Source organism: Apteryx rowi, unplaced genomic scaffold (genome assembly GCF_003343035.1).
Source record: "Apteryx rowi isolate R43461 unplaced genomic scaffold, aptRow1 scaffold_755, whole genome shotgun sequence".
NCBI classification, from domain to species: Eukaryota; Metazoa; Chordata; class Aves; order Apterygiformes; family Apterygidae; genus Apteryx; species Apteryx rowi.
The window spans coordinates 153351-181322 of record NW_020451044.1 but is presented as its reverse complement, the minus strand read 5'-3'; the positions used below and the strand labels follow the sequence as shown (position 1 = coordinate 181322).

General features: G+C 38.7%; 1 protein-coding gene across 2 annotated transcripts; it reads right to left on the bottom strand.

Moving 5' to 3' along the window:
• Window positions 1-9: 9 nt before the first annotated feature.
• MBTPS1 (membrane bound transcription factor peptidase, site 1) lies at window positions 10-27972 on the bottom strand. 2 transcript variants are annotated; one of them, XM_026088177.1, is made up of 22 exons: window positions 27371-27557; window positions 25327-25584; window positions 24674-24877; window positions 24183-24293; window positions 22538-22647; window positions 22021-22137; window positions 20968-21035; window positions 20258-20360; window positions 19250-19401; window positions 18132-18293; window positions 17370-17514; window positions 16052-16240; window positions 15288-15460; window positions 14259-14374; window positions 10612-10768; window positions 9624-9748; window positions 8433-8510; window positions 5835-5975; window positions 3334-3465; window positions 2672-2798; window positions 1862-1992; window positions 10-826 (listed from the first exon to the last, which is right to left on the bottom strand). In XM_026088177.1, the coding sequence occupies exons 1-22, from the start codon at window positions 27555-27557 to the stop codon at window positions 630-632; spliced, it is 3183 nt and encodes a 1060-aa protein (XP_025943962.1). In that variant the 3' UTR covers window positions 10-629. The 2 variants fall into 2 exon arrangements, with proteins under 2 accessions (XP_025943962.1, XP_025943963.1); XM_026088178.1 differs by lacking the exons at window positions 10-826; window positions 1862-1992; window positions 2672-2798; window positions 3334-3465 and adding an exon at window positions 3472-3795 and having other exon boundaries at window positions 27371-27972.

Genomic DNA, 27972 nt, shown 5'->3' with positions numbered 1-27972 from the left:
CACACCATCTGAGCTTCATATAGATAACATATTTATTGAAAATCTGCTTCACCAACAATGGTGAAATCATGACCAAAAATTACAAAACATCATGGTAGTTGGCTTTATAAAAATAAACTGCAGGACTATGTCTCACTGATTTGTACTAGTTTATCTTGCCCCCTCCCTCCTTTAATGACGTAAGTTATATTCTTCAGCATAATACCATTCTAGAAAATTGCATTCTGTCCAAAAAAATGCGATTGCTTCTTATTAGCAGAGGTCCTTAAAGTGACTTTTCCCCCCGCCCTCCCCAACAATAAATATAGAAAATAGCCTCTAAACAAATAAATTTTAGTTTGGTCAGCTTTAAAAAAAGGTCCATTTTCCCCCTCTTGGGATATGTAGTGACTAAGCAGCCTTTCAAACAGTATTCAAGTCTTTGGTGGCTTCGGCTGCTTAAAGCTGCAGTTTTATGTACAGACGATCAACTGAGGTCCTTTTTTTTCTCCAGACACCAAAGACTATGAGATGATGTCAGATGTGAATCACCAGCACAATCACCACATTCACTGCACCTTCACTGGGAGCGATCAACTGTTCAGAAAAGCAACCGGTAAAAGAAGGTCATCTTTGGCAAGCGAGAGCTTTCAAACTGAAGGCGTCTTTGGTGGATGAACCTGCTGCATAAGCTGCGGTCGTTTCACTCTCGGTTTCCGTCTCTTTGGCCTGCTCTTCGCTTTGTTGATCTGCACCACAAAGAATGCCAGGACCACCATGGCACCAAGAAAAGCAAAGACCGGAATAGTCTGTCCTACATCCTGGTTGTACCGGCCGGGCATTATACCTGGAAGGCCCAAAGAGGTTTGGAAAGCAATTAGCAACCGCATGAGCTACGACGCCTTTGCGATAATAACTCTATCTACCAAAATGATCCAAGGGTAACTCTTGTTCTAAGACAGAACAGCTATAATCAGATTACATTTTAGACAAGAAGATTAACAACTGCAGACCAGTTACTGAAAATAAGACAGGATGCTAAATATACAGGAAAGCATAGGCATTTTCACCTTGACCTGTTTTGGAACATGAAAGCATAATCTAGATTTCTCCCACAACAACAACCTTCTGTTTTGCATTAGAAATGAGAGATGCAAATACTTGACTGTAGCTTTATCACCAAATAATTTCCATAAATCAAACCAAATACGGATGCAACATGAAAACTGACTGCACGCTCCAGAGACCACACATGCACACAGTAAGGACAAGCTTTAGAATCCTTCCTTTTTAAAGACACCTTTTGGTCTAGAAGCTCAGACTAGGAAAAGAGCACGTGTGAGACAACAAGCTTTCAAACTACTTCCAACTGGGCTTGCAATGCCCAGCTCATAAAGCAGAGTACCCTACCATTAGACTGAAAGCTGCTTAAAGTGCTCTAAACCATTCGTTATTATTACACCTTCCCCAAAGCACTGTTCAGACACGCTCTTCTTGTTTCTGCTCTCACACCTGTGCGCTCACACAAGGAATTCTGTGTTAGCACAAGACATCTAGCCACAACCTCCAAGGACAGGGACTACTGCTGACACCCACCAATCTAAACAGAGTCAAAATAAACCTCGACTGGCCAAAAAGCACCCGCCGAAATCTTCCTCCCGGTCTATGTCACACGTCCTTTCTTTTGAATAAACTAGTTGTATGCAAAAATATTTCCTGCTAAGGCTTCAGCAGTCAAGCTTTCACAAAATAACCACACTACTATTTGCATGTTTTTCACAACTGAAGTGAAACATGTGGAATCTCTTCTGATGCCTTTTTTTTAAAAAGGCTACACAACAGGCAAAGCAAAACAGCATCTTTCAAACGTTTCGATATTTACCTCCAGGAATGTCCCATGCTCCACTTTCTCCAGGGGACAGTGGTCTCACTTGGGGTCGGTTCTGTCGAAAACTGGGTAGAGCAACTTTATCGAGGTCAATTGACAATAACTTTTGATGTTTCCAAAGGTTGCTAGAAGAAATTTAAAAGACAGAGGTGTTTGCCCACTTACTTTGATAATGCAAGGAGTTTTGGAGAAACATAAATATCGACAGCTGACACCTATAAACTGCTCGCTAAATTGGACCCAAACAATAATCCTATTTATTCTTCAGGTCCTACAGCTTACAAGTCTCCAAAATTAAATTCAGACATTATAAGTACACACTCAGATCAACTGCTATTTACTTACAAATCTATTTCTTGCATGCAGACTACCTAAAGTTAACTCAGAAAACTATAGCCTATATGTTGACATGTTTGTCTCCAAGTGACTGACAAATGATACATGAAAAGGAAGAGTTTGGTGAGCTGTCCAAGAAGCTGCTTTAGAAAATTACTGTAAAGGCATGCAGTGACTAGGGATTCAAGCAAGCTCATTAACTGTAAGTTGGGATCACTCAGACAACAGTGAATTGACTTGTGAAGCTTTTTTAAAAATCCCATAGTTTTCAAAAATTATAGTGTAACTATCAGTTGGAACTAAATTATTTGCTGAAGATGCTTTAATCATTATTTCCTCTTTGCAATCTGTTCTTTCTCTAGGAAAGACGTTTCACTGTTCCCTTCAAAAGCAGATGAAACAGCTGACTTTTCAGCTCAACTCAAAAGTGAGAATTCTTACAGAGCTATATTAAAGATGTATAATCACCTGGGGGCAGTTTCGTTCAAAGGCTGTGGTTTGGCCCAGGACAGGTGAGGACAAGCTGGAAGGGAACGGGGTTTAGGGTCTCCCAAGTGAGCCTCAAGCACCTTTGAGTATCGATGCAGATGATTACCTGTGATTCACAGCAGAGAGACTGGGTTACTGAAAGACTGGCAGGGTAATAGTCCCAAATATTTGCATCCAGATAAACACTGCTGCTGTAAAACCAGGAGGTCTTTACAGTAACGACTCATAGCTAAATCTTGCAGTTAGACTTAACCAAAGGGTACCTTACAAAACAGAACTGTGCACATACAAGCAGATGCGAGGTGCTGGTAATCCAGGTTTTGCTGGCCAGCACACTAGATGACATCAAACACTTTATACATGCTCCATAGCTAGTAATTAGAATGCTGCCTAGCAAAACGATATATATGAAAATTCCCACTCCAAGCAAAACATTTTCTCTAATCAAACCACAATTAGGTAATTACAAATCCCTAAAGCCTGGAAGTACTCTCTTCTAGTAAAACAACAGAACGTTATAGAGCCCACACCCAACTACCAACCTTACTGGCATATAACTCCCATGTCTGACCTGGGTCTTCTTAAATACCACCCTGATACTCTGTCAGTCTCTGGATCTGCTCGATAAATAAGGCTCTCACCTTCCATGCGCTCGGGGAGAGAGTAGCCTGCTCCCGAAGGAGGTCGCTGTCTGTTTTCGGAATGGCTGAGACTCGGCGGCGTCACCCCGTAAGAAGTGTACTGCAGAAGGGAATCCAGGAGCCAAAAGCAGTCTGTGGATTTTATAGTCCCAAGCCCCAAAACATAATATGCATTATGCTACAGTTTGAATGGCTTATCTTTCCATTAAATAGTCTATCAAGGCATTTAGAAATACAGTGAATTTTCTGCTCTTGTTGCTCTGCTTTTGAAGTCTTATGCCTGATTTCTGAAAGATGCAGCTTTCTACCCATGCTCCTCCATGAGTATACAAACACAATCTGTTCTGTTTTAAAATACCTTCTTTTCTGTACCACATCAGTATTTCATGCTCTTTTGGGGAGTAAGAGATACAATGACAGGGTCTCAAATATGGGAATTCCAGGTTGGGCAAGGCCAAGTCCCTGCAGAAATTAAGAGGCTTTTCAGTGTGGAAAAACAGGAAGCTCAGAGCTTATGAGATCATTTGTAAGGCAAAACAGAGACACAACTCATTTAAAAAAGAAAAAATAAGTATCTTGCACAGGAAAATAAAAACAAGGTAATGTTTTCAGGCTGGGGATCATGACCCCAACAGGGGGCACAATTTTGGTAAGTTATGACTCATTTGCTTTCCCAAGCTTAAAAGGAAAAAAAAAAAAAGGAGGGGTGGGGGGGAAGGACTCTGGCTATTATCCTAACTAAAGGGAAAGCAGCTGTGGTACAGACCAGGTTGGGAATGCCACTGTATGCTTCATTGTGGTTTTCCTTTGCACTTCAATGGCTCACAAACACTCGTTTTGATTCCCTCTTGAGCTACTACTGCCTTAATGCAGAGCTACCCTTAAAGGACGAGTCTTCCACCTAGTTAACATCACAGTTCTCTAAAATTTCCATCTGTGGAGGCAGGACAACAACTTACCAGCTATTTTCACCACACAGCAAACTACTTTTCTGAGAACTTTTTCTCCTGAAGAACAGCTGGCTGGGAATGGGAATTAATCTTCATAATCCTGGGGTCCCTTAAACCCTCATCTTTGATTTTTAGAGAGGTCAACCCCATTTTAAGGATTTATATTCACAAATGTTAGGAATTTACCTCAGTTGAGGCCACTGGTGTCTCTGCAGGAGATATAGCTCCCAGTTCACAACTTAAAAGCTAACTTTAAAGGATTTTTTTTTAAAGCCTTTCATGTTTTTTTGCTCCACAGGCCACATTGAATTTAACAGCATTAGGGTACCAAAAAGCATCATTTTCTATTACTTAATTAAAAGTCACATATTTTCTCTTACATTACATGCTTTCAAAAACCTACAGTAACCCTAGAAGGCACCGATGTGTTGGTGTTAGAGCAAGTGAAAGGAAGCTGCCCAAAGACAGAAAAAAGAGAAACCAGAAATCATGCAAAGAAAAAGAAAGTTTAGGAAAGAGAGAAACAAGCTAATGACGGACAGTTCCCTTAGGCAGTTAGTTCCTTTAAACTTAGATAAATTAGGCAAGGAATGGAGTACATAACACACCAACATCAATGCTTAAAACATCAGTGATAAAACCTTATAAAAATTATAAATGTACTTTTAATCATAAAAGGAAAATTCAAGTTGAATGTTGCATTCAGTGGATATGCAGAAAAAGACCCCAGATACTGGATTATCTTCACCCTCTCAAGCCACAGATTTATTAGCCTACGCTTTACATGTCAAAGAGGCAGGAGAAACCCAGTCAATCCCTTGAGAATTTCAAAAGCCAGATCAGACAAAGTACTAGAAAAAGGTTTTATAAGAAACAACCACAGAGTGTAGGAAGAGAGAATGACTTCTCTGGGAGTTAAAGAAACTGCACACACAGGACAACTCCCATGCTTGCTACCTAGAGTGGCAAATGAACTCTTTGAAAACCTAAACAGAAATGCCTATTTTCTGACAGATTTACAGCACCTAATTTGCATGAAACTAGAATAACACGAAAATAACAATGTACAACTGAAATGTTCAGCATTACTATAAACCCCTACAGGAAACGCTCTAAAGGGGACAAGGCACGCTGATAAGCAAAGACAAAACAATTCATTAAACTACAAGACACTCTGAAAATGCAGCTAGGAAAAAAAAAGTGTGTGGGGGGTGTATCTGTAACTGCCTCTTCACAACTTCAGATCAAGCATGTGTAATTGTTAGTGCTTCCCAGAACCAACCCCTCCCAACAGATAAACAAAACCAACCCCCAAAAACCTTGGGGCCAGAAACGCAGGCAAGAGACCTAAGGAAAAAAACTCAGCTTAGCTCTATCAAAAGGCCATTTAACATGGGTTCTTCTTTTGTTGGTAACTGTACCTTACAGCATTTTCAGTAGTGCTCTGCAGAGTTTTGATTAATTGCTGGTTAGGAATATTTAGTGATTCCCTAGAAAACAGCTATTTCTGACAGATGTCAGCTTAAGACAAGAATTATTCTGCTTACACACCTTTCTGTCGATGGCTGTCATCCAAGCAGTTAGAGTCACCGTACAGAACAATTCTGCCACCACCTTCGGAAGGAACTTGGTAAAGTCCCAAAATAGGGACATTTTCAATTATAGCAGTCTCCTGTTTTAAAACTTCAAGACCTAAAGTAAAGTGAAAATAAACAGCATAACCTACAAGGCATCAACACCAATTGATTTACATGCCAACACTTAAAAAACTTAAAAATGCAGCTGTGCTGCTCTTCATTTCACACATTTATGCAAAAAGTTTCCAAAAAAAAACCCAGTATGGCATGATAAAAATGAAACTGCTTCAAGACCCTGATAATGAATTTCCTATTGATGTCAATTTTGTCCTTCTTCAGTGGAGATGGAGAAAAAGACTCACTTATTGGCTTATCTTGAACAATTGAAAGAAAAATCCTAATATTTTCAGAAACAAGTTTAAAATCAAAACAACCTGCTTTATAAATTACTTTATACCTTTTAGTTCTTCTGTAAGATTCTACAGAATGTAGTAACTAAAGAACTGGCCACCACAATGCATATTGCTTTTCACCAACCTGTTTTGCTGCTGTGCTTAACTGTTCCTACAAGAAAATCTACCGTGGAACTAAACAAAGGAATACAGCCATTCCATGAAATACATCATCTGTCTCTGTAGGCAGCAGCTGTAGGACCAAGACTTTGACTGAACTCGTTTAAAGCAGCAGTTCAGGGGAAGCCCACCTTAAAGTCTGGTTGGTTTGCATCTCTCTGCAACTCTGCAGTTACCTAGTTTCCCTTGCACTTCACTTGTTCAACTTCCCGTTTAGGAACAAAGAAAAGTATTGTTTAGTAAGGATACCTGTGCCAAAAAAAGAAATGCACATACATTTCCCTGTATTTTTTTCTTCTCTTTAACCCTTGGCAAATTTCACTCCCTGCTCGCCCCAGCTGCTCTTTACATTAGCAAAGAGAACCGTACTTCATTACATCCAGGCCTGCTGTGGTTCAGATATCTGCTTCTCAGCCTTTTCTGAAACACTTGCACCGACATTGTAAAGAGCAATTTTTGAAAGCGTATCATTTAAAAGCCTGCCTCCAAAAGCACTGTAAGTACACAAATAATAAACTGGCAACTTAAAGATATGTTTGCAAGATATCTGCAATTATAATTAAGATAATCTGTGAACAGAAAAGATGAAAAAAGAAAGTATGGGAAAGTATCCCAGCACGAAAGGGTATGCGCAGGAAAACTGAGGAGACACTTGGATATAAATCTGCTGTTCCTATCACAAAATCTACCCAATTGTTTCATCTCTCATCAACTGAAAGCTGCCATAGAGAGCAAGAGGGAAAATGCCCCAATTCACGAAGGAACTAAAACAAAGTCTGCAGAAAGTCATTTTTAGGTTAAAGGTTTTCCTGCCTGTAACACTCACTTCAGAACCCAGAATAAGAATGCAGACTTCAAATGCTAGGTATTTACAGTCTCCTTTGCTTTTAGACATTGCCTTTAGATAGGAGAAGCAAAACATAGAGCTGTTTTGCTTCATGAATTGAAATGAAAGAATTTCAACAAAGAAAGCAGGTCTGGCAGGCTACTCGTCAAAGTGACACTCCCTCCGTTTAGCAATGAAATACCCAAATCCTCAACAGAAGGCATTCCAGGGACATCGTCTATCCTCCAAAAGGCTCACATGGATGAGCTCCTTACTGTTGGAGAATGTTTCTCCATCAGGTAATCACATGTCTCTACTGCACACCGTAAGTCACCCCAAACCACAGTGAGCTTCCTAACCTTCTCTGACGGCAGCTGAGGCATCTCAGAAGCTCTACATGCCCTTCTGCTCGCTTGCTCAAACCCTCCCATATGCACAAATCAGATGCACAAGCTGGTAACAGTTCCAGTCATTTGGTCCTACAGAGCACTTCCTAAAGGCTCATAAAAAAATCCCACTTTTTTAAATGGCCTGCTCCTGTTACAGTTCTGCATCACCACCTCACAGATTAAATACTATGATAAAACTGAAGAGAATGGATAAACATGGAGAATAGAACATTACTCAGGCCTGAGCACACAAGCACTCTGCATGCCTAAAAACGTTTCCCTTATGTCAGTCTAGTAAGCAACACTGTCTACCAAACTTTTCCTTACCTATGTACTTACATCATCACAGCTACTAAAACACTCATATCATTTGCATTTGGCAATGACTAGATTAATTCTACATATGGATATAGTTCAGTATTACTCAAAATTTATGAGAAATACGGACAAGTAACACAATGAATTACAACACAATTCCTCTCCGCGCCAGAAGATAAGCATTTGATACACACACGCACATGCAGATGGGTTTACATACAGCAAACACAATAACAGACTGCATATATAGACTTGCATATTACTGTACTACATAAAAAATGTATACAGTATCACATTATAGCTGCCTGTTAGTTATCCAGCTACAGGTTCTAGGCAAATTGAAAAAATACCTACCCTTTCAATGCATTTTTCTCCCCACGTTTTACACCTTTAGAGTTTGTAAATTTGCTTGTGCAGTGACAAAGAAGTTCTATTTAAGATACAGAAAAAGAAAAGGAATCGCGTACCTTGATCCTTAAAAGTCTGTGCAATTACAATGCCATCTTCTGGAAACTTTGCAATACTGCATCCTGATGCATAATTCACTGAAAAACATCACAAAATTGTAATTTACAGACTAGAAGTGACACTTTCTCCCTTCCTACCATAATTCAGTGAGCTGTGAAAACAAGCACAGAAAAAAAAAAACATTCCTAGGAATATTTCTCCGATCTGGCATATTTTGACCAAGATCACAACATGATCAATACATAAATTCATGGGCAGGGCATTTCTAAGCACAGCTTTCACAGGTTCAGCTTTTACATACTGCTTTCAAACCTCTCCATTTAGGACACTGACATTATTTTTTTTCAACTGAAAAGCTTAATTGCCCTACTGTTACCCTAAAACCAAGATTTAAAATGTGGTGAGAAATTTAATATTTCACACTAACAGTCATTACATATACTACAGAGAACCTGTCCACCTCAATCAGCACTGGAGAGCGTTACAGAGCCCTCAGTGCTGGTGTCTTCGCCTTAGGAATATATGTTCCAAATTCAACTGGTCAGAAAACAGTGATTTGGAAATGAAGCATCAAAACATCAAGTAGCTTGATCAGCTTAAAAAGAAAGACTGGCTAGAACCAGAAGGCCTGAAAATGATTCCAGCTTCTGAAGTCTAAGTAGAAAGTCTGAATTTGAAACCAGTGAAACATACTCATTTCAGGCTATTTCCAAGGGACAATTCAAAAGATCGCAAGAACAGGACTTTACGAAGCATCTCAGGATTTTGTGATACATGTCTAGACTGAGCAGTTCCAAAGAAGGACTCCCCATCAATTTTTTCCTCCTAAATTTCAAAGTTCCAATTAATTGCAAAAGTTACTGCAGAATTAAAACCAGGACCAAACCAAAGGCTCCATCACAGCAATTAACATTTATAGTACAGGCAAACAGAGAAACACCCAACAATACCCTTCAAAGTATCATCACCTGGAACGCAGCTATAAACTCAGGACATTCATTACGGGGTCTGAAAAATTATCAGATAGCTACGAAGGTAGTAATCATCTAAGCATGCTTAAGAGACTCTTTTCACATAATTTTGGAGTGGTTCCCTTGAATCTCACTCAGAAAACCTGACTCTTGCAGAAAACTGTTTTCCACAGAATTCACTGTTCATAGTCTGTGTAGACACTGAGTTCTAATACTCACTTTCATGACTCGCCATGGTAAAATCACCTTCATACAGCCCATCGCTAAAGGCCATATTCCAGACAGAAAGCAGATCGTTAAGAGCTGGTATATTAGCACCTCCAGTATCAGGCATCCACCACTGTCTGTAAAAATTACAGTATAACACAGTTTGTTAGTATATAGAAAGCTCCTCGAGTCTGTATTATGGAAGATCAGGTATTTCCCTGCATGCAGACTTTTTCAAAGTCACTTAAATAATGAACCATATCTCAAAACCGCCTTTAACTCTAGGGGCACGTAAGCAACTGTCTCACTTTGGTACCCACATTATTTAGCACAAGTTAAGTAATATTAATGATGGAGAGCTCTCAGCGCATTCCAGTTCCATGAAAAATTCTAATGTGCCAGAAAGAAATCCTGACTTAGGTTCTTTGTTTGGCAATGAGGCAGCAATGATGGTCCTGTCACCTGCTTCTCATTTCTCTAACAACAGCAAATATTACCCACTTGCAAAATGTAAAACGGACCTTTCTATCTTAACAGTAATACAAAACAGACTGATAATTATAATTATAGGGTCCTTTATCACCTATAGTGATACTAGTGTATTTTCCCTTTACACAATATACTGGGATAATTTAATACTGGGTGCAGAGGCTGGCAATACTGTTTGCAACCCAAATTTTCTTCCCAGTCTCCTCCCCAGAAGTGAAAAAGCATCAATTTTCTTTATTTGTCAGTCTCTGATTTCTTACTACTTCTTATTCTAAATCTTTTTCTGGGCTTTAAAAGAAGATTACATTTACAAAAGTGGGCCTTCACAACCATGATAAAATGGGTAGCTATTCTATTTAAGCTGTCGATAAGGTCTATTTTGGTCCTGAGGTACTCCTTTTCTTAGAGATAGCATGAGAAATGTTGCAAGTGCTAAAATAAACTACATCACATGTGGATTTTTTTCATTTTTTTTATGACATTTCATTTCCCACAGAACCTACACAATTACCTTGTGTTTTCATCATAAAACTTGACTTTTCTCATCACTGATGTATTGTACCAGTCACTGAACACTATAAGTGAAAGGCCGTTATCAACGTCCCTTCTCAGCTTGGTGATCTCTTCCGGAAAATACTCTTCCTCACTGTCCACCATCAATAAAGTCCCTGTGTGCAAAAGCAAAAACAGAGTTCTCCAAGCTGTAACTGCGATGTTATCACTATTCACACAACCAACGCAGAAAGGCAACGCAAGCACACATTTTGCACAGTATCTTGTCCACGTGCCCTGCCCTGCAGCTCACCTAAAGAAATCACTTTTAAGTATGGGGAATATAAGGTAGTTCAGTTTACAAATATATCCAATCATTAGTTTGTCAGCACAGTACGCCTTTCGAATCTTACTTATGACTGGTGCTCATCTGGTCCCATGAACCATTAATGTCCACTAACGTCTGCAGTATATTTTCCAGCGTGGTTTCATCTGAATGCTCTACAAACGGAGCCAAACTGGCACAAGAGGACAATCAGATTTGTTGCAAAAGCACACCCTGTGATCCAAACTAAAACGCTAATGTAAACGCACCCTAAGCTTTTTCACCGCTCCGGTTCTAAACAGTACTGCGCTCACTACTGCAGTCTTACAGCCAGGTAGACAACAGTTATTCTGAAACTTGATTTGATTCAGAGCTTGAAAACTACAGTTGCATTTTGGTAGATCTGGCTACAGTGGCATTGCTACATTCATAGAGCTCTCTCCTGCTCCTGTGAACAAGCAAGAACAATCTTCTCTGCTCGACCGAAAAACTTAACCAGAAAGATATACTTCTAATCCCTGAAAAGATCTTTATGCTTTTTGATTGCTTGTAGATATCACGCCATTTTGCTTCTTCACTCTCTGGTTGCCCAGAGAGGCGGTGGAATCTCCATCCTCAGATACTCAGACGTTGACTGGATGAAGCCCTGAGCAACCCAATCAAGTGCTGAAGCTGGCCCTGCATCTAGTGGTCCCTTGCAACCCAGACGATTCTATGAGCCTAGACAGTCTGTGTTCAGAACACCTTCTCGTAAAGATCCTGTTGAAACCAGGTTAATGACCTGGATGATGGGACAGAGTGCATACTCAGCAAGCTTGCAGATGATACAACACTGGGAGGAGCAATTGATAAACCAGATGGTCAAGCTGCCACCTGGGGGGCCCTGACAGGCTGGAAAAATAGGCCAACAGGAACCTCCTGAAGTTCATCAAAGTCCTCCTCTGGGGAGGAATAACCCCATGCACCAGTTCAGGCTGGGGGCCAACTGGCTCAAAGCAGATCTGCAGAAAAAGTCCGGGGCCTCCAGATGGACAAGTTGAACTCGAGCCAGCAGTGCACCCTTGTGGCAAAGGCGGCCAACAGCCTCCTGCGCTGCATTAGGAAAAATGTTGCCAGAAGGTCGAGGGAGGCAATCCTTCCCTTCCGCTCAGCAGTGACGAGACCACATCTGGAGTGCTGTGTCCAGCTCTGGGCTCCCCAGGACAAGAAATACATGAACATACTGGAGCAAGTCCAACAAGAAGCCAGAAAGATGATTAAGGGACTGGAGCATCTGTCATATGAGGAGAGGCTGAGAGTGCTGAACTGTTTAGCCTGGAGAAGTAAGAGCTTGGGGAGGGGGGGAAATAGAAGCTGGATCTTATCAATGTGTATAGCATACATATCAATGTTTAGGGTGTAAAGAAGACAGAGACAGATTCTTCTTCTGCCCACTGACTGGACAAGGGGCAATGGGCACAAATCGAAATACAGGAAATTCTGTTTAGACATAAGAAAAAACTTTTTGACTTTAAGGGTGATTGAACACTGAACAGGTTGCCCAGAGAGGTTGTGGAGTCTCCATCCTTGGAGATACTCAAAACCTGACTGGACACGGACCTGAGCAACCTGCTCTAGTTGACGCTGCTTTGTGCAGGGGGTTGGACTAGACAATCTCCAACTGTCCCTTCCAGTCTCCACTATTCTGTGATTGTACATAAAAATTACCTACAGTCTAAAGAAAAAACATTAACCAGTCTTGTGTTTAGAAGCCTATTTTAGTCATACCTTCATTTCATTTACCAAGTTAATTCCACTTGCACATTTCTGTTCTTTTCCACTCTTAGTGCCTTGTCCTTATCTTACCCTTCCTCCCAACACAGATTTTGCAGCCACAGAGAGCACTCACCTCCCATCTCAGCCTATTTTGGCAATCTAAAAGCCAAATTCTTCTAATTTCTTTTCTCAAGTCAGTTTCTCCATTCCCCTAAGGAGAAATGTGAGCTGTAGCTGACAGATCTGTGCATGCAAAGCAGATCTGCCCTTGCAGAATAAGCTAAGCAAACCACCTGTTAAATTTGACTATACAAAAGTGAGATCACTTTTTGTCCCACAAGATATAAATCACAGAACATTGCAATCAGTCTGTCCTCCCTCACTTCTCTTCACTGAGAAAATTCTGGAAGCCCAACAAACTACTAATCAAATCAGGCAGAGTGTAGGCCTGGGCTTATACCACCATCAACACAGCTGCTGCACAGGAAACACCTGGGAGCTGCTGGAGTAACCATATGAGGACTGCTGGGAGAGCAAAAAAACCCAAGTGTAGCCAATGCTCTTTTCTTCTCTACTTAGTCCAACGTACACCGACCATCCTCTAAACTTCTTTTTGGGGTACTACGTAGGAAAGAACTGGTTCAGCCTTTCCACCCATTCCCCCAACAGGACAATGAATCAAAAGGAAAGATGGGAGAGAGAAGTCCCTTAACGCTGCTCCCTGTCAACAGCAAATCTCGCAGTGAGAAACTAATTTTATCTCCACCCCCCTTTTTTTTTTTAACAGCTAACATTTCTGTCTCCCATTGCATATCCACTGAACTCAAAAAGCAGTGGTGAGATATTTGCTGATGAACTATGAAAAACAGAAGATTACCACTGACAGCATCTCCAGAACCAGGAAATTATCAGGAGAATTCACCCTCACATTACAGTCCACTGAAAAACATCCCAAGCCAAAAGAAAAGCGAGTCTTGCTGGAGCATGTCAGGGTCAACTAGAAGGGCATACCACAGCAGAAAATAACCTGGACAGCTTGGTCTGCCCCTTGCCTGGCAGATCTATCGCATCTCCTGCCTGACGAACACACAAGAAACAAGCCACACATTGCTTCACTACTGCACGTTTTAATGGAATGCTTTCCCCACTTTCTAATCTATCCACAAAAATCTATTTTTTAGAATGCCACTGCTAAGGAAAAAAAAAGCAGAATGGACATTTAATTTTAGTCTACAATTCATCTATGCTTCATTTTGACTATGCCAAAATCTTTTGGCAAATACAGTTCTGCCTCTGTGGGACTGGATACAGAGGGGCTTTTAACTGAGGAGTTTTTCCTTCTCTTTTTTCAAGATAAGGATACAGAACCAGACCAAGTTTACTAGACTCCCAAGCAAGAAAGCTTCTGCATTGACACTTCACGCACTTAAATATAAGCAAATAATTAATAAATCTGCACCCTTATAATACTTTTCTACTATCATGAAAATTGTTTTTCAAGCCTCCACAACATTTTTAGTCTTCCTAAAATTGCCTGATTTTTGTAAGAAGTTAATTGTATGTAGAACAAGGCAATTTATGCTTACCATACTGACTTGCATCGAAACACGTAAACGGTGAACCAAGAACCTCAACAAAGTATCCCATGCTTCTTAGGTGCTGGTACATGTCCCTGAAGTTTGTGTGGATATGGTCACCATTCCTTAAGAAAAGAAAAAAAAAAACACATTGAAGACATGCGGAACTGATTTAAATCCTCTAATACATTACTTGCTGTTTTCCCTTCTAGAAGTTCCATTTTTTCAAATGGTAACCTATAGTTTTCCATGCACAATCTCCTCTGCAAGATTCTTCACTAATTATACTGATTCTGAGTACTTAGCTTAGTTTAGTTTACAGAGAACTATACCAGCAAAACTAGAGGTTAAGTACAGCCCTTTTGAAGCACAAATCTATTTGTCTGCACCACATCCCAGAGCCAGTAAGTTATACAGAAGAAGCACACAGGACCACCGGAAACCCAGCAGAGAAGTACCTGGCCACTCGCTTCACCTGCATGCTGCAAGCAGCTTTCCAAAAGTGTACAACTTGGACGCTGACCTAATTAATCCTCTCTTATACACTGTTGCACACTTCTTAAGCATATTTTTCCTATCCGTCTATGAAAGACAGACTTTTGCTGCTTAGCCAAGCCTCTCCCTACTTCAAAGAGCGTCTCTCTACAGACAAGAAATCTCTTCTTTAGGGTTCAGCCTTTCAAATCTCTCTCATTTTTTTGATAAGAGAATGCCAAAACAGCTAATAAAGTGGCCTCCATGGCAGAAAGTAGGGCAGAAAAGAAAAATGCTGAACTTTAAAAGCAAAACAAAAATCTCAGTGTCTTAAATCTGTATTTAAAAATGTTTCATTTCACGTGAATAAAAAAGCTTGCTGAATAAAAAAACCCTTCACAATAAAAAACGTGTATGGGCCAAGGACTTCTCATGGATTTATTAGAAAAGGTAATTCCATGCTGCACTGAAAAAGGACAGGGTGTTCTGGCATTCAATAAAGTTATCCCACATCCTTAACATACAATCAAGAAATACTGATTTAATAGAACCTGAGATAAATACCAATCTAATGGATCATTCTTCATCCTCAAATTATCCCTGGGGAAGTATCCTGGTGGATAACGGAGATTATGATACTGATCCCAAAGGACTCGCTTACTGCGAGGTGGAGTAGGAATAATCTTCACTTTTATTGGAAGCTTCACCGTTGAAGTCTGCTCTGCACCATTCTTAGACTGAAGAACAGAACAAACTACAGTGAAATCCTTTTTCCCCACAAGAACATTCACCATTTAATTGTGGATCATAACAGGCCAAGAAAATAAGGTATGAAATCTTCCTTTTGTCATTAGTACCAACTATGGAGACCAGGAGAGGACTCTGGCTTAAATCACCATACCATTTTTCCCCTGCACTCAACAGTTTATATCTATGCTCAAAATTTAAAATACTTAAAACGTTTTAGAACTATGACTTGGTTTAAGCATTCAAACCCTTAAAACGTTCTCTGGAACAATAAGCACAGTTCTAGAAGAAAGAAAAATATTTAAATAAGCTCTATTTCAAAACACGTTACTTAGAATTCAGAATAAATGAAATTATGAAGTCGGTCTCACAGACAGATTTTTGAATTCCAAAGCATACTCAATTCACAGATTAATCCTGCTGTCAACTATAAAGATTATTATTTATACTCTCCAGTTTCTTGACCCAAATCTAATCTATACTTAAAATGGCAGGACTATAGCAACCTCTTAAAAAGATATATTTGTATATCATGAAGTGACTTTAATAAAACACAGAAAATCAAAATGCATTGAACTTACTTCATTTTCCGCAGGGGATGATACTGTGATCATAACATGACCTTGAGCAATGCCTTCCCAAGATGCTGCTTTCTTTGCTACAGAGATAGAAATTGCTAAGTATCCAGACCAAGGCCATAACACAGGGGAATAGGAGAAAGCCACTTCAATATTATCCCCGTTTTGTGGGAGATAGGGCTGCCAGTCTGGCTGTGAAATGAAGAATGAGGAATGTTGGTAAAACAGTATTTGCAATCACTGATTTTTGCATGTAGCCCTCCTCCTCCCTCCACAGAAACAATCCCCCTAAACTTCTCTGAAGATTATACCAAATCGCAAAATGTCAACAAAGCTTAAAAGCGAGGTGTTGTACCAGTGAAACAACCTAATCATGACAGCCTTAATGATCTGGACTATAGGCTTTTCAGTGGCAGAACTCTCTAAGAGGTGAGTGAACAGTATATTGCATAAATGGGCCTAACTTATTATTCTGTGGTCCTGCACAAAAATTTATTGGAAGGAACACTAAGTTTCTTTTCAGCAACAAAAAGGACCGTTGCTGTTCCAGACTCATGCAAATTACACCAGTTGTGTCTGAGCGTTATCATCAGCTACTGATGTCAGAAAAGAGCTTCAATAGCTTTCAGAGCAAGCTTATATCTATAATAGATTTCAGAATTCACACTGCCATGTTGAACTTCAGCTCATTTACATGGGCTAGAGTTTTGGAACCGGTGCCTTATTTAACCTGTAGTTATCTAACTTGCAGTTTAACTTTTGTTGTAATAATTTCCAGATCTGTTCTACACGTAAACTTGCTTAAAGCTTAATTAAAAAAAAAATTAGAATCCTCCTAAGGCAACCAGTGTGTTCAGCAATACTGGAGTAAAGAACATATTTTGCTGCAGGCCTTGATAAGTCAACACATTCAGGTCATTTTGACCCGTGTAAAAGGTATGTTTTATAATGTCACAATTCTTTACAGAGAGTGCCCATGTTCCAGACCAAATGGATGGAGAAAGTCTATACTTTGTTCCAGAAGACCTTAAATACAACCAGAGAATACAAGAAATCTCTAAGTACTTGTTAATCCAAACTATTTTACAAAGACAAAACAATACATGCACCTGAAACCAGTCAGTGCATTGCTGGAAAACATGTGTAGACAGTTCACAGTGACAAATCTTATTAGTCCAAGTGTGTCCTTCAAAATTAAACATTTTGTATCTCCTTCTCTCACCAATTAAGAAAGCTTGTTATATTAAATTTATGGCTAGAATAGTCTTCTGGGAAGCATTTAGCAACATTAATAGTCAAGACTTGGAACAATGTGTCTTACCTTGTCTACAATTCTCCCAGTGACTCCCATACCATTAAGGATAGTAACATTAACAATGGTTGGCATCCCTCCATAATATATGGGCTGAGAACAATAGGGCCACATGTAGGGACATTCCGTCAAGTCAATATAGCTTGGACTCAAACTACAGCAGGATGGAGGAGGGCGGGATGGGGAGATGTATTAAAAAAAAACAGTGAATAAAACAAGTACATGTCACCATACGTAACTGATCTATGAAAAAGTTACAGATTAAATATGCTAGCCATAGCTACTCTATCAAGCTCTTAAATTGCTTCCCTAATCTGCACAAGAATCTTCTTCTCTTCCCCCCCAGCTTTTTTTTGTAAATTTAAGCTGTGTTGAAAAGATTTACTCTAGTTTCATAAAGCAAAAGCAACTATTCAGCATAATAAGAATGCTCTTATTCTGGAAAGCTAAAATTTATCTACTCCTCCAATTTGGTCCATATTGCATTATTCAAAACATCTGAGAGTTTAAACTGAACCTAGAAGAGAAAGTAAACTTAGGTCTCAAAGGCTCTTCAAAACCCTTTACTGCTAACTTGGGCAGAAAATACCAGGACTTTTCATCGATTTTCCTATCAAAATTCACATTTCAGGATTACATAAGATCTCTGCAAGGTCTCTTCATTGCATAAACACAGATTGCTCAACTAAGTTACACTCATAGCACCTGCTCTCTGAAAAGAAATACTGCACATCATAGTGTATTACTTATTAATTAAGGATTAAAATTAACCTGGCTTGTGGTTTATAGCTGTTGAGGATCTGATAAGCTCTCAGAAGATCCAACTTGCCATGTCCTTGTTCAAACATGTTGACTCCAGGAAGTCTACGTGCTGACGCAATAAGTGCCTGCTTCATACTTGCTGGATTCACCGTTTCACGCTTCTGAACTGTGCTGAAGTGGGAAACAGTAGATCACCTTAGGTGGCCTCTAATCTTGTTTCTAGCTAGTCCTGTTTTCCATTCTGCCTTAAACAGTCTAATCCATTTGATTTATGAAAAATTCAATCAAAAACTAGGCTGCTGTGAGCAACAACCACAGTTTGTATTTGCCAAATATCACCTGATTTCTCACAGGAACAGCTGAAGATGAAAACAGAAGTGGCAATTTTCTGATACATTTCTCTTAGAAACTAGTATCACATACATTTCTCTCCTTACAATGTGCTCTATCACCAGTGGTAGTTCTAATCAGGGTAGTATTTTGATATGCTAGACAAAATACTCTGAAAATCGAAGCCTCTGTAACTGGAAACTTGCAGGGATCTCTTGCCACATACATCTTCTGGGGTATGGGGGGAATGATGATTCTGAATTTTGGGTCTAAGAGTTTTTCAAATAAAGGTTTGTCCCATCCTTAAGTAGAAACAGTCACAAACTCAAAAGGAGAGAGGAGAAACTCCTACTTTCCTTTTAAGTTCTTCAGTCCCCAACAGAAGACTTATGTAACTGGATAATAACCAAGAAAGCCCTAAATCCTACAGAATTTACATATACTTCGACAGTTATCTGCTGTGGGTGCCTGCTTTGAGCAGCTACTCTTTTACTATGACATGAAGTGGCAAAAGCTTAGCAACTTAATTAAAAATATGAAAAGATTATTTTGTAATGCTGTTCTCCCTATTTATATATGTAGTTATTATTCAAAACAGGCCTCACATTTTGCCCAGGAGATTTAGAGCTAGTAAGATAAGATAACATCTCAGGCAGAAGAATCCCTGATTCTATCCTTCAGAGTTTGTTTTCCTAAACTAAATGCAATTTATTTTTATTTGGTGCATTTTTTTAAGGGCCTCTTACAGCTCTATCTGCATCAATATCTTTTTTTAGAGATTCTTACTTAAGGCTTACCTTACTAACAATGTAACAGCACCTGCCACTACAGGAGATGCTACGCTCGTCCCAGAGAGAGAGCGGCATCCACCTTTCATACCAGAACCTCTCACTCCAGAGCCATAAGTAACAATATCAGGCTTCACTCTACCATAGCCTCCAGGCAGCTCCTGTGAAAGAAAACGTATGAATTAGTTTCCAAATAATTACTGAACATCAGTTGTTTCATTTTGGCATTTAAATTAGTTGTCAGCCACTCAGAAGTAAAATGATCAACTACATTAGCTGAAGTTCAGCATCAAGGAATATCTAGTAACAGGTGAAGAATCAGGTAAAGAAACAGGTAAAGAAATTCAAACTGTTTACGACCTTATCTGCTCAGTATATCAACACACAAAAGTGATGTTAGCGTTACTGCAGATTGCTCTAATATCTATGCTACTTACGAAACCACGGACAAAATGATAACCAAGCTGTTACCTGGCCAACAAATGAGATGCAGCACAATACAAAAGGAAAAAAAAAACAATAGTAGTGCCTGTAAGCAAGATCATGATGCAACTTCATCTGAAATCACGCGTGCAGTACCAGTCACCTCAGTTCAACAGGCAACTGCAAACTTAAAGGAGGTCAAATAAGTGCAACATTACATGTAGCATCTGGAAAACCTAGGATGTTTGTACCAAAAAAAGGATAAAAACAGGCTTTCATTTTTACAAAGATCTGTCCACACTGGAAAGTCCTTACCATCATTCAAAAGGTACTGGACATTTTCACAGACATGAAGAGTTTCAAAAGCAGTCAATATTAATGATGAGAAACCCCAGATATAACATTAAGCTTCTGGCTTCAAAACTTATACCAGGCATCAAGTATTCTGATCTTTGATGAAACCTGTTATCACATGTTAATACACGCATACCATCTGCACAGGATTACAAAAAAAACTCAACCTCCACAACTGCTCTCTTTCCAAAGCCCTTATTTTGTCTGCAAATGTGGCTGGCCATAGTCAAAGTATCTTACCCAAGTGGTCATTCCCCTAGATGAAAAGCGAGCTATATTATCTTCAAAGTCAATGCCACCTACTCCAATCACATCCATCTGGTCAGCAGGGTTATTGAGAGTCCTAGAACAAGTTGGGAGATAAGAAGACAGGAAGAAAAAGACCACAGCGGTAATGCTATACAGATAATGGGCATGCCACCATCGGCTTTTTGTCAGGCACTCTGTCTAACCTCCACAGAAACAATTATTGATACTCCCTGATATAGTTATATTCTATCAGTGAGAGCAACTTTTCAAGCAATAACTTACACTACCAAATCACATATCTTCAAAACAAAACAAAATCTTTTTTTAGGCATTCATTTTAGAAATATGCCACAAATCATTCTGGTGAGATGCTTCTACATTTCTTAAGCCTGAGATCTGTACCCAAAGATACCTGCTCATACTAACAGTTAAACATCAGATGGAAGCGCAGCTGTTCTTCTTTGACTGACTTCCCGTTGTCCGAATGAAGAATATTCAGCTAAGTACTTCATAAACGTATTACTGAGGCAAAGGATAAAGACAATGGAGGGAAGGAGTCTAACTCAGGTCACTTTCAAAAACCAGACTACCTGTTACAAATGACAGCCAAAGGAGGAAGGCAAACCCTTCAGACCAATCACAGCGGCTTCCAAAAAAATACAACATATCTGCTTTTCTGTAAAATAGTCACTGAAACTTACCCGTACAAAGGTCCGTCATTGCCAATAGCGGAAACCATGATCACATTGTTAGCTGTCAGTTCCCATACCTACAAAAAAAAGAATTGTTTACAATAAGACTCCACCATCAAAAAAGAGAGTTTTCTGAACAAATACACATTCCATGGAGCCTGATGGTAGCAACTATTAATCCAACCCCCCTTTCTTACTGAGACCTATAAAATACATCTCAATGGTATATTAAGCTACTACTATTCTGAATATTATGGGACCAATAATCCCATCTCAATAGCAGCACTTCAGACTGTACATAGTCAGGTTACACCAAAAGAAAAACTGCCCGTAAAAAAACACTCTAGGCACCAAAATTCAAATAATTCTGAATCCCCTCCAGGAATACTCTGGGAAGAGTAGTGAAGTTGCTGTCAAACTAAATTTCAATGTAGATTATGATAAGAAAGAAAGGATTTTTATTCCTCAAATCCTCTTGTAACATTTTTCAAAGAAAGATTTTATCCCTTTTTTTAAACATAAATTAATTCACTTTGTGCTTTTGAAGGACAGACCAACAGTTCAAGGAACCATGACATTTACAAAGACATAAACCTAATTCCATCTTATCCTGAAACAAATTTGCAATCACACAGCTGTATCAACTACCTGTACTTTTTTAACTAGTTATTCTTAAACATTCTGCTGCCAAATTCATGATATGCATATTTTTACTATGAAATGGATTAACCATGCAGAGATTTTAAATAAAGCAGAGCTGGATATCAGCTAAGCTGCTTCTATTAAGGGCCCATTTAGTTACCTGTTCGGGAGTCACACTTCCTAGCAGTACATACAGCACTCTGTAAAGTTTATTTCTTTATTAGAATCCATTCCCCTAAAAATATTCGTAAAAACTATCACCTGTACAGGGTTTCTCTCATGCAAATGAAACCCCACAAAAGAGTGATTACAGAACCAGAACCTGTCAGCAGCTGCGGCAAATAAGTTGTTCTGCAAGTCCAGATCTGTGTCAAGGATACAAACACCGCAACCATAGAAGCTTTATTTCTTTGTACTAACCTTGTCAACGAAAGGATGATCCATGAAGTCTGGTCCACCAATACTTAGATTCAATACATCTATCTTCTTTAAAATCGCATAATTAAAGGCATCCAGAAACCAAGATGTATAGGAGACCTGCATAAAAAAGGGGAAAACAAAAATTATCATTTGAAAATCCAGTGACTCCAGGACAATACAGACCTGAGAGACAGAAGAAGAAACAACACAGACAGAAAGCACAAAACCAACAATGATTTCCTAGCATTTCTAGTGGTTAATGTATTAAGTGACAGCTGCACCTCTATACAGATCAGACTTTTACACATTATTTCTGAAGAATATACTGGATTGGGAAACTCCAGGACATTCTACAATAAGTAACTGTCTTCTCTGTTTTAAATAGAAAAATGTATCTTTCTCACTTATCAAACAAAATATGTCAAAATTTACAAGTACTGGCAACATTCACAAAGGAAAGGATTAATACTGTATTAATCTAGACAGGCAGAATTTAAAACACATTTAAAATAGCTACCTGATTATTGGTGAACACTCTAAAAATGTGCAGTTCTGCATTTGGAGCAAATCCCTGGCATTCTCGCATGCTGGCTATCACACCTGCTACAAAAGTTCCATGGCCTAAACCTATCACAGACAAACAGAGGTTAACAAAATAAGATGTTAGAATTCAAAACATTTAATTGTTAAGGATTTCATTCATTAAAAAACACCTATATCAAAAATCACACTGATCTAACACACTTTACAACAAACCGCAAATACTGGGTTCAATCCTAGTCTTACCAAAATTGAATTTTGCTACTGACTTCGGTGGGGCCAAAATTTCCAATGCCATCTAGCCAGACAGCCAGCTGATTTTCTGAACAAATTCACATTCCATGAAGCCTGATGGAAGCAACTGATTAATCCAACCGAAATACATCTCAATGGCATATTCGATATTAGGCTACAACTATTCTGAAGATTATGTGACCAATAATCCAGCCCCAGCAGCAGCACTGCTGACTGTTCATAGGCAGGTTACACCAAAGGAAAAATACCTGCCTGTAACAAAACAGAGACATACATTCTCTATAGTCTGTCCACTCCTACTTGCTACAGATGAGGTCAAGAGCCACATTAAACAATAATTAAAGAACAAGATTATTTCGGCAAATACAAGTCACATGCCCAATGTATTTTTACATAAACTCCTTACAAGTTTTTTTTATCCTGACTCTGCAATAACCATAGTTTGTTAAGGGTGAAAAATAGGACAAAAAACCACACTTTTTCCTTCCCTCACAAAAAACAAGTTAAGCTTTTGCTTTATGGGACTGCCTACATTATATTTCTGCACTCAAAATCTGTTTATCCAGCAATCACCTGGGCAGAGAACTAGTAGAAAGTGGTATCAAAAGCAGGTGCTGTAATGCAATGAAATACTACATGATATAACTACGCAAGTTCACCAAGCAAGATATGCATACACATTGAACTGTAAACACATTAAATTGCCAGCTGACTCACTGACTTGGACTGTATGAAATTAATAATCTGTAGAATTATACAGTCAAGGCAAATTAGGGTCAACACAAGAAAAAGGAACACAAATATACTGTAGAAAATAAAAAGTTCTGTGGGATGTAAATAGGCATAAACCAGCATAGCATTTGTTGATGAAAACTATATAAATTAGAAAAACTTTACAGAAAGCCACCAATCTCTCATTAGCTACTGGACTGCACAATAAAACAAAATATTCTCTCTCATAACTAAGAAAATACAAATGCACTCTGTAAGAGCAGAATACATAAAAAGGAATGGGAAAGAAACAGCTATGTGGGGTTTGCTCTCACCTCCAACTACTTTCATATTGCATTTATGCCTGCATAATGTTTTCTTGCCCTGACATTTTGCAAAAGCTATGATGAAACACCATGTATGATTCAAAAGAGACTCACCCAGCACCTTTTTGGAGCTTTAATACTATTTGCTGAATTTGATAAGAATACAAAGTACTCAGAATATTGTAAAATTAAGCTTAAAATCTCAAGATATACAGCTTCAACAGCTGTTAACAGATGTGCCTCCACAGCAGCATGCAACAATTTTACAATGCAAAAGAGCACTCACACCAGTGTCAGGAACAATTTCATCAACACTACATGGTAACCTACCATCATCCAAGGTTCTCTCATTAGTCCAGTTCGTTCTCTCCTTTACATTTTTGAAATGTGGATGTTTCTCACTAAGTCCAGTGTCAAAAACTGCTACTCTTACTCCAGCACCTGTAATAGAAAAACATCTGTTTTTCTGATTCAACTTCAATACAAATCTATTCTATCATATTAATGAAATCTTTTATGCATAATGTACTACAGAGTCCACAATTTCACATATTTTAGATCTTTAACAAAATTCATACTCCATTGCAAAAATTCAGCCACAGAGTATAAATAAGATTAATTTCACTTAAATCCAGTGTACACACACACACACAAAAGTACTCTGTAAGAATACACTGCATCTCTAAACAAAGCATTGCTCAATCTTTCTGGAACTGGCACTCAATATGAGATCAATACATACGAAGACAATTCGCACACCCTTATACTTCATTTGTTTCTCAGAAAAGGTAATTGTTCTAATCCAACAGAAAAATGCATACCTGTGTAACCCATTTGCCAGAGGACATCCGCCTGCAAGGTCTGAGCAACTTGGCGTGGGATCGCTCTCAGCAAACGCCTGCTTGAATGTCGACCCGTTGCATGCCAGAAACCAGAACCTAAAGAAAGACTTGTTCTTCTCAAGGGACGAGATGACTGCCATTTTTGAGTCCATCTGGTCTCATTGCAGTGCAATGTAGGATCAGCTATGTASAATTAGGATGAAGACAAAAAACAGTATGAGGAAAAACACAAAGGATTTGATTTTTATGCAAATATACAGATCATATTGTTACCTTACAACAAAAATTTTAGACAAGCAAGTATCCACTTTCTCCAGAAATACTAATATAATCAAAATCAGTGAAATTTTCCATTTTATGTACTAGGGGATATAGTTGCCCATAGTCTCTGGTAAGTGACTGCTGCAAAAAAACGTTTCTACGCTGTAGACAAACTCATTGCCATACTCTAGCAAAAGTACAGCAAGAACCTGACAATTAAACAGAAAAAAGAATAGGTTTCTATGAGTTAAAGAAAAATCACAAGGCACAGCTGCCTTCTCATTTGTGTAATGCTAAACTGAGTGTCTTAAATAAGACTCAACAGATTTTTCCAAAATGGATCTCATGCAACCATAAAGAAAATTACTTACACTCTGAATATTTAAGAGATCGGAAGACCTTCCGCTGAGGTGTTACTCGCTTGATGTTTGGATGATCTTCCAGTGTCAGTACTCCATCTTTCTGTTTCTCATTGATCTGAATCACCTCAAAATCACTAGGATAGTCACTGGCTGGGTTGTTGCGAGGTACGATCCTCCAGTTCTCAATATCACTGCTTTTTAGTGCACTTGAAATAAATTTACTTCTAGCTTTAGCTGTGAAGTATCCATTAAAAGCCACAATATACTCTGGAACAAGAGCACAACTTTTCAGAACTGATGCTTAAACAGCTTACTAGTGCATTCACATCAAAAGGATCTGAATAATTCTTTTTCTTTAATCACAATTTGATGCACTGTCTTCTATCTCCCAAATGAAAATACTTAATAAAGGAATTAGAACTATTGACATAATTTGGGTCTACTAATTATGCAAGTTTGGATGAAAAGCATTAAGGACATAAATTTCAATGGACAGTAAAAAAACTCAATTTTGAAACATTAAAACATAGGTTCAGACAGTACTTTGACAAAAACAAATAGGTGCTTTTATGGATTTTTTTTTTTTTTTTTGCTTTTACAAACTTCCAAATCATTTCTGCGCTAAGTTTCTTTCTGCATCATGAAATCCCCAAAATATAGTAAAGACTTTTGAAAGGATGGCAGAATTGCAAAGAACATGGAAAGGTAAAACAACAGGGCATGGAGACCAGAGGGCGAAGAGAACCGAGTTACAGTTACATCCAACAGCACAAACAACTGTTTGATATGCCAATTCAGTATGCCTCTTGACATATATGATCAAGAGACATCTAAACACTATAAGGTATTGAGTTTTAGTACTTCATTAGCAACAGCAAATTACTGACACCATCTATGACACACAGAGAACTGAGCTGGTCCCAACAGTCCTTGATCTGGATTAATAACTTGTGTGTAGACCTCAGCCCCAGCACACACCACATTCACCTCAATAAGCCTTTGGCTAACTATGCGCAAAAATGTGGTTACTGATTTTCTGCCTGTACGTATTTAGACACACATAGCTTTGCAGTGGGAAAATTATGGTTACCTGAGAAACCAGACACAGGGTCAAGGCATAAATTGAGGACAATTTAGATGCTGACTTCTAAGACTGAGTCAAATAAGCTAGCGTATTACATGAAGATAAGGTTTTAAATATTAGCACAGAAGCAGACATAAAAAGCCTCTGTGCACCTTTCAAGAACCTCTTGGTTTTGTAACAACTGTGTAACAAACTATACAAACTTATTGTCCATCTTTCCTCTGCATCCCTTTGCCATTCATACACTGCATTTATATTAAATGTTCTGCAAGCACATAGCTGCCCATTCCAATAAAGATTTCATTTTATATATTTTTTTTGTGAAATCACTTCCTTGAAAATGTATATAGCACATGCTGCAAGAACTCTTGTGCTCTTTCTCCCCTGTCTTTTTACTGATCAGCTTTGTCTGGCCTTCATCCCTCCATTCCCAGTTTGCAACCCTTACTTGCTTTGCTCTACTGCTACCCTTTTCCATTCCATCAGTGATATCAGCATCACTTTCCCTTTCATCTGCTATGTTCAAAATTATCTTTGCAAATTTCCGTGTAAGTATTATTGTTTCCAAAGCCTTCCTGAACAAACACAGAGATTTCTCGTCCTCACTCCTTTGAGGCCCACTTCTGGTTTTGCTTCATAAAAGGGCCTCAAAAATACCAACAACTGGGTCAAAAACAACAGCTACTAAACACATTAAAGTGATCAGACTTGCACATCTGAACCTATTTCTCTCTTTTAATCATTTCGGCATCCTCCTTATTTCCCTCTCTCTTCTCTTTCTTGTTCTCAGAACCTTGTCTGCAGTTAAACTGAGAACTTTTGGGAAAAATTCTGTTTATCTATTTGAGTATAGAGAACTTAGCAGAAGATCCTACATCTACAGAGACTCTCCGAATGTTACACTTGCAAAAATACCACAGATCAGTAACATGCACTTGAACTTCACATGTATTTTTTATTAATTATTACCATGCTCCACGACTGTTGAAGTGAACTCCACTTTCAAAGTAAGGCGAGAACATCCAGGACATATGTGAGCCTCATGAGAGGAATTTCCTAGTCTGGTACCAAGGTGTTTTTTGCCACAGAGTAAAATAACAACCAGAACAAACCAGATGTTTGCAAACTTCATGGTCATAGAAGAAAAAGGTTTCATTTCAAAAATTCCATATATTCAAATCACACTTTTCTTCTTCATAAACTAGTTCATTTTGTTTCAGCAAATGTTGCTTCACTGTGCTGTTCAACTGGATATTCTTAAAGCTGTGTCCAAAATAAGTAGAGATTTCATGGTCTTTTGAGGTAAAGCCTAATAAACAGGCTCATTTCTTTCTACGCTTTTTCTCCATTTTGTGTTAAAGGATTCGTCACTCAAGATGTGGTAACTGAGTCCTGTACTCCATTTCTGATCGAAAAGTTAACCCCCCAGAAGAATTAGCAAAGCTGTTTGAAAGCTAACCTGTAAGGCAAGGCAATATATAAAATGATTAGATTCATGCTTGTGAATATGTACAGCCTGAAAAATCACAAAAAATAAGTATGTTCAGCAGCTATGATCAGAAAAAAATAAA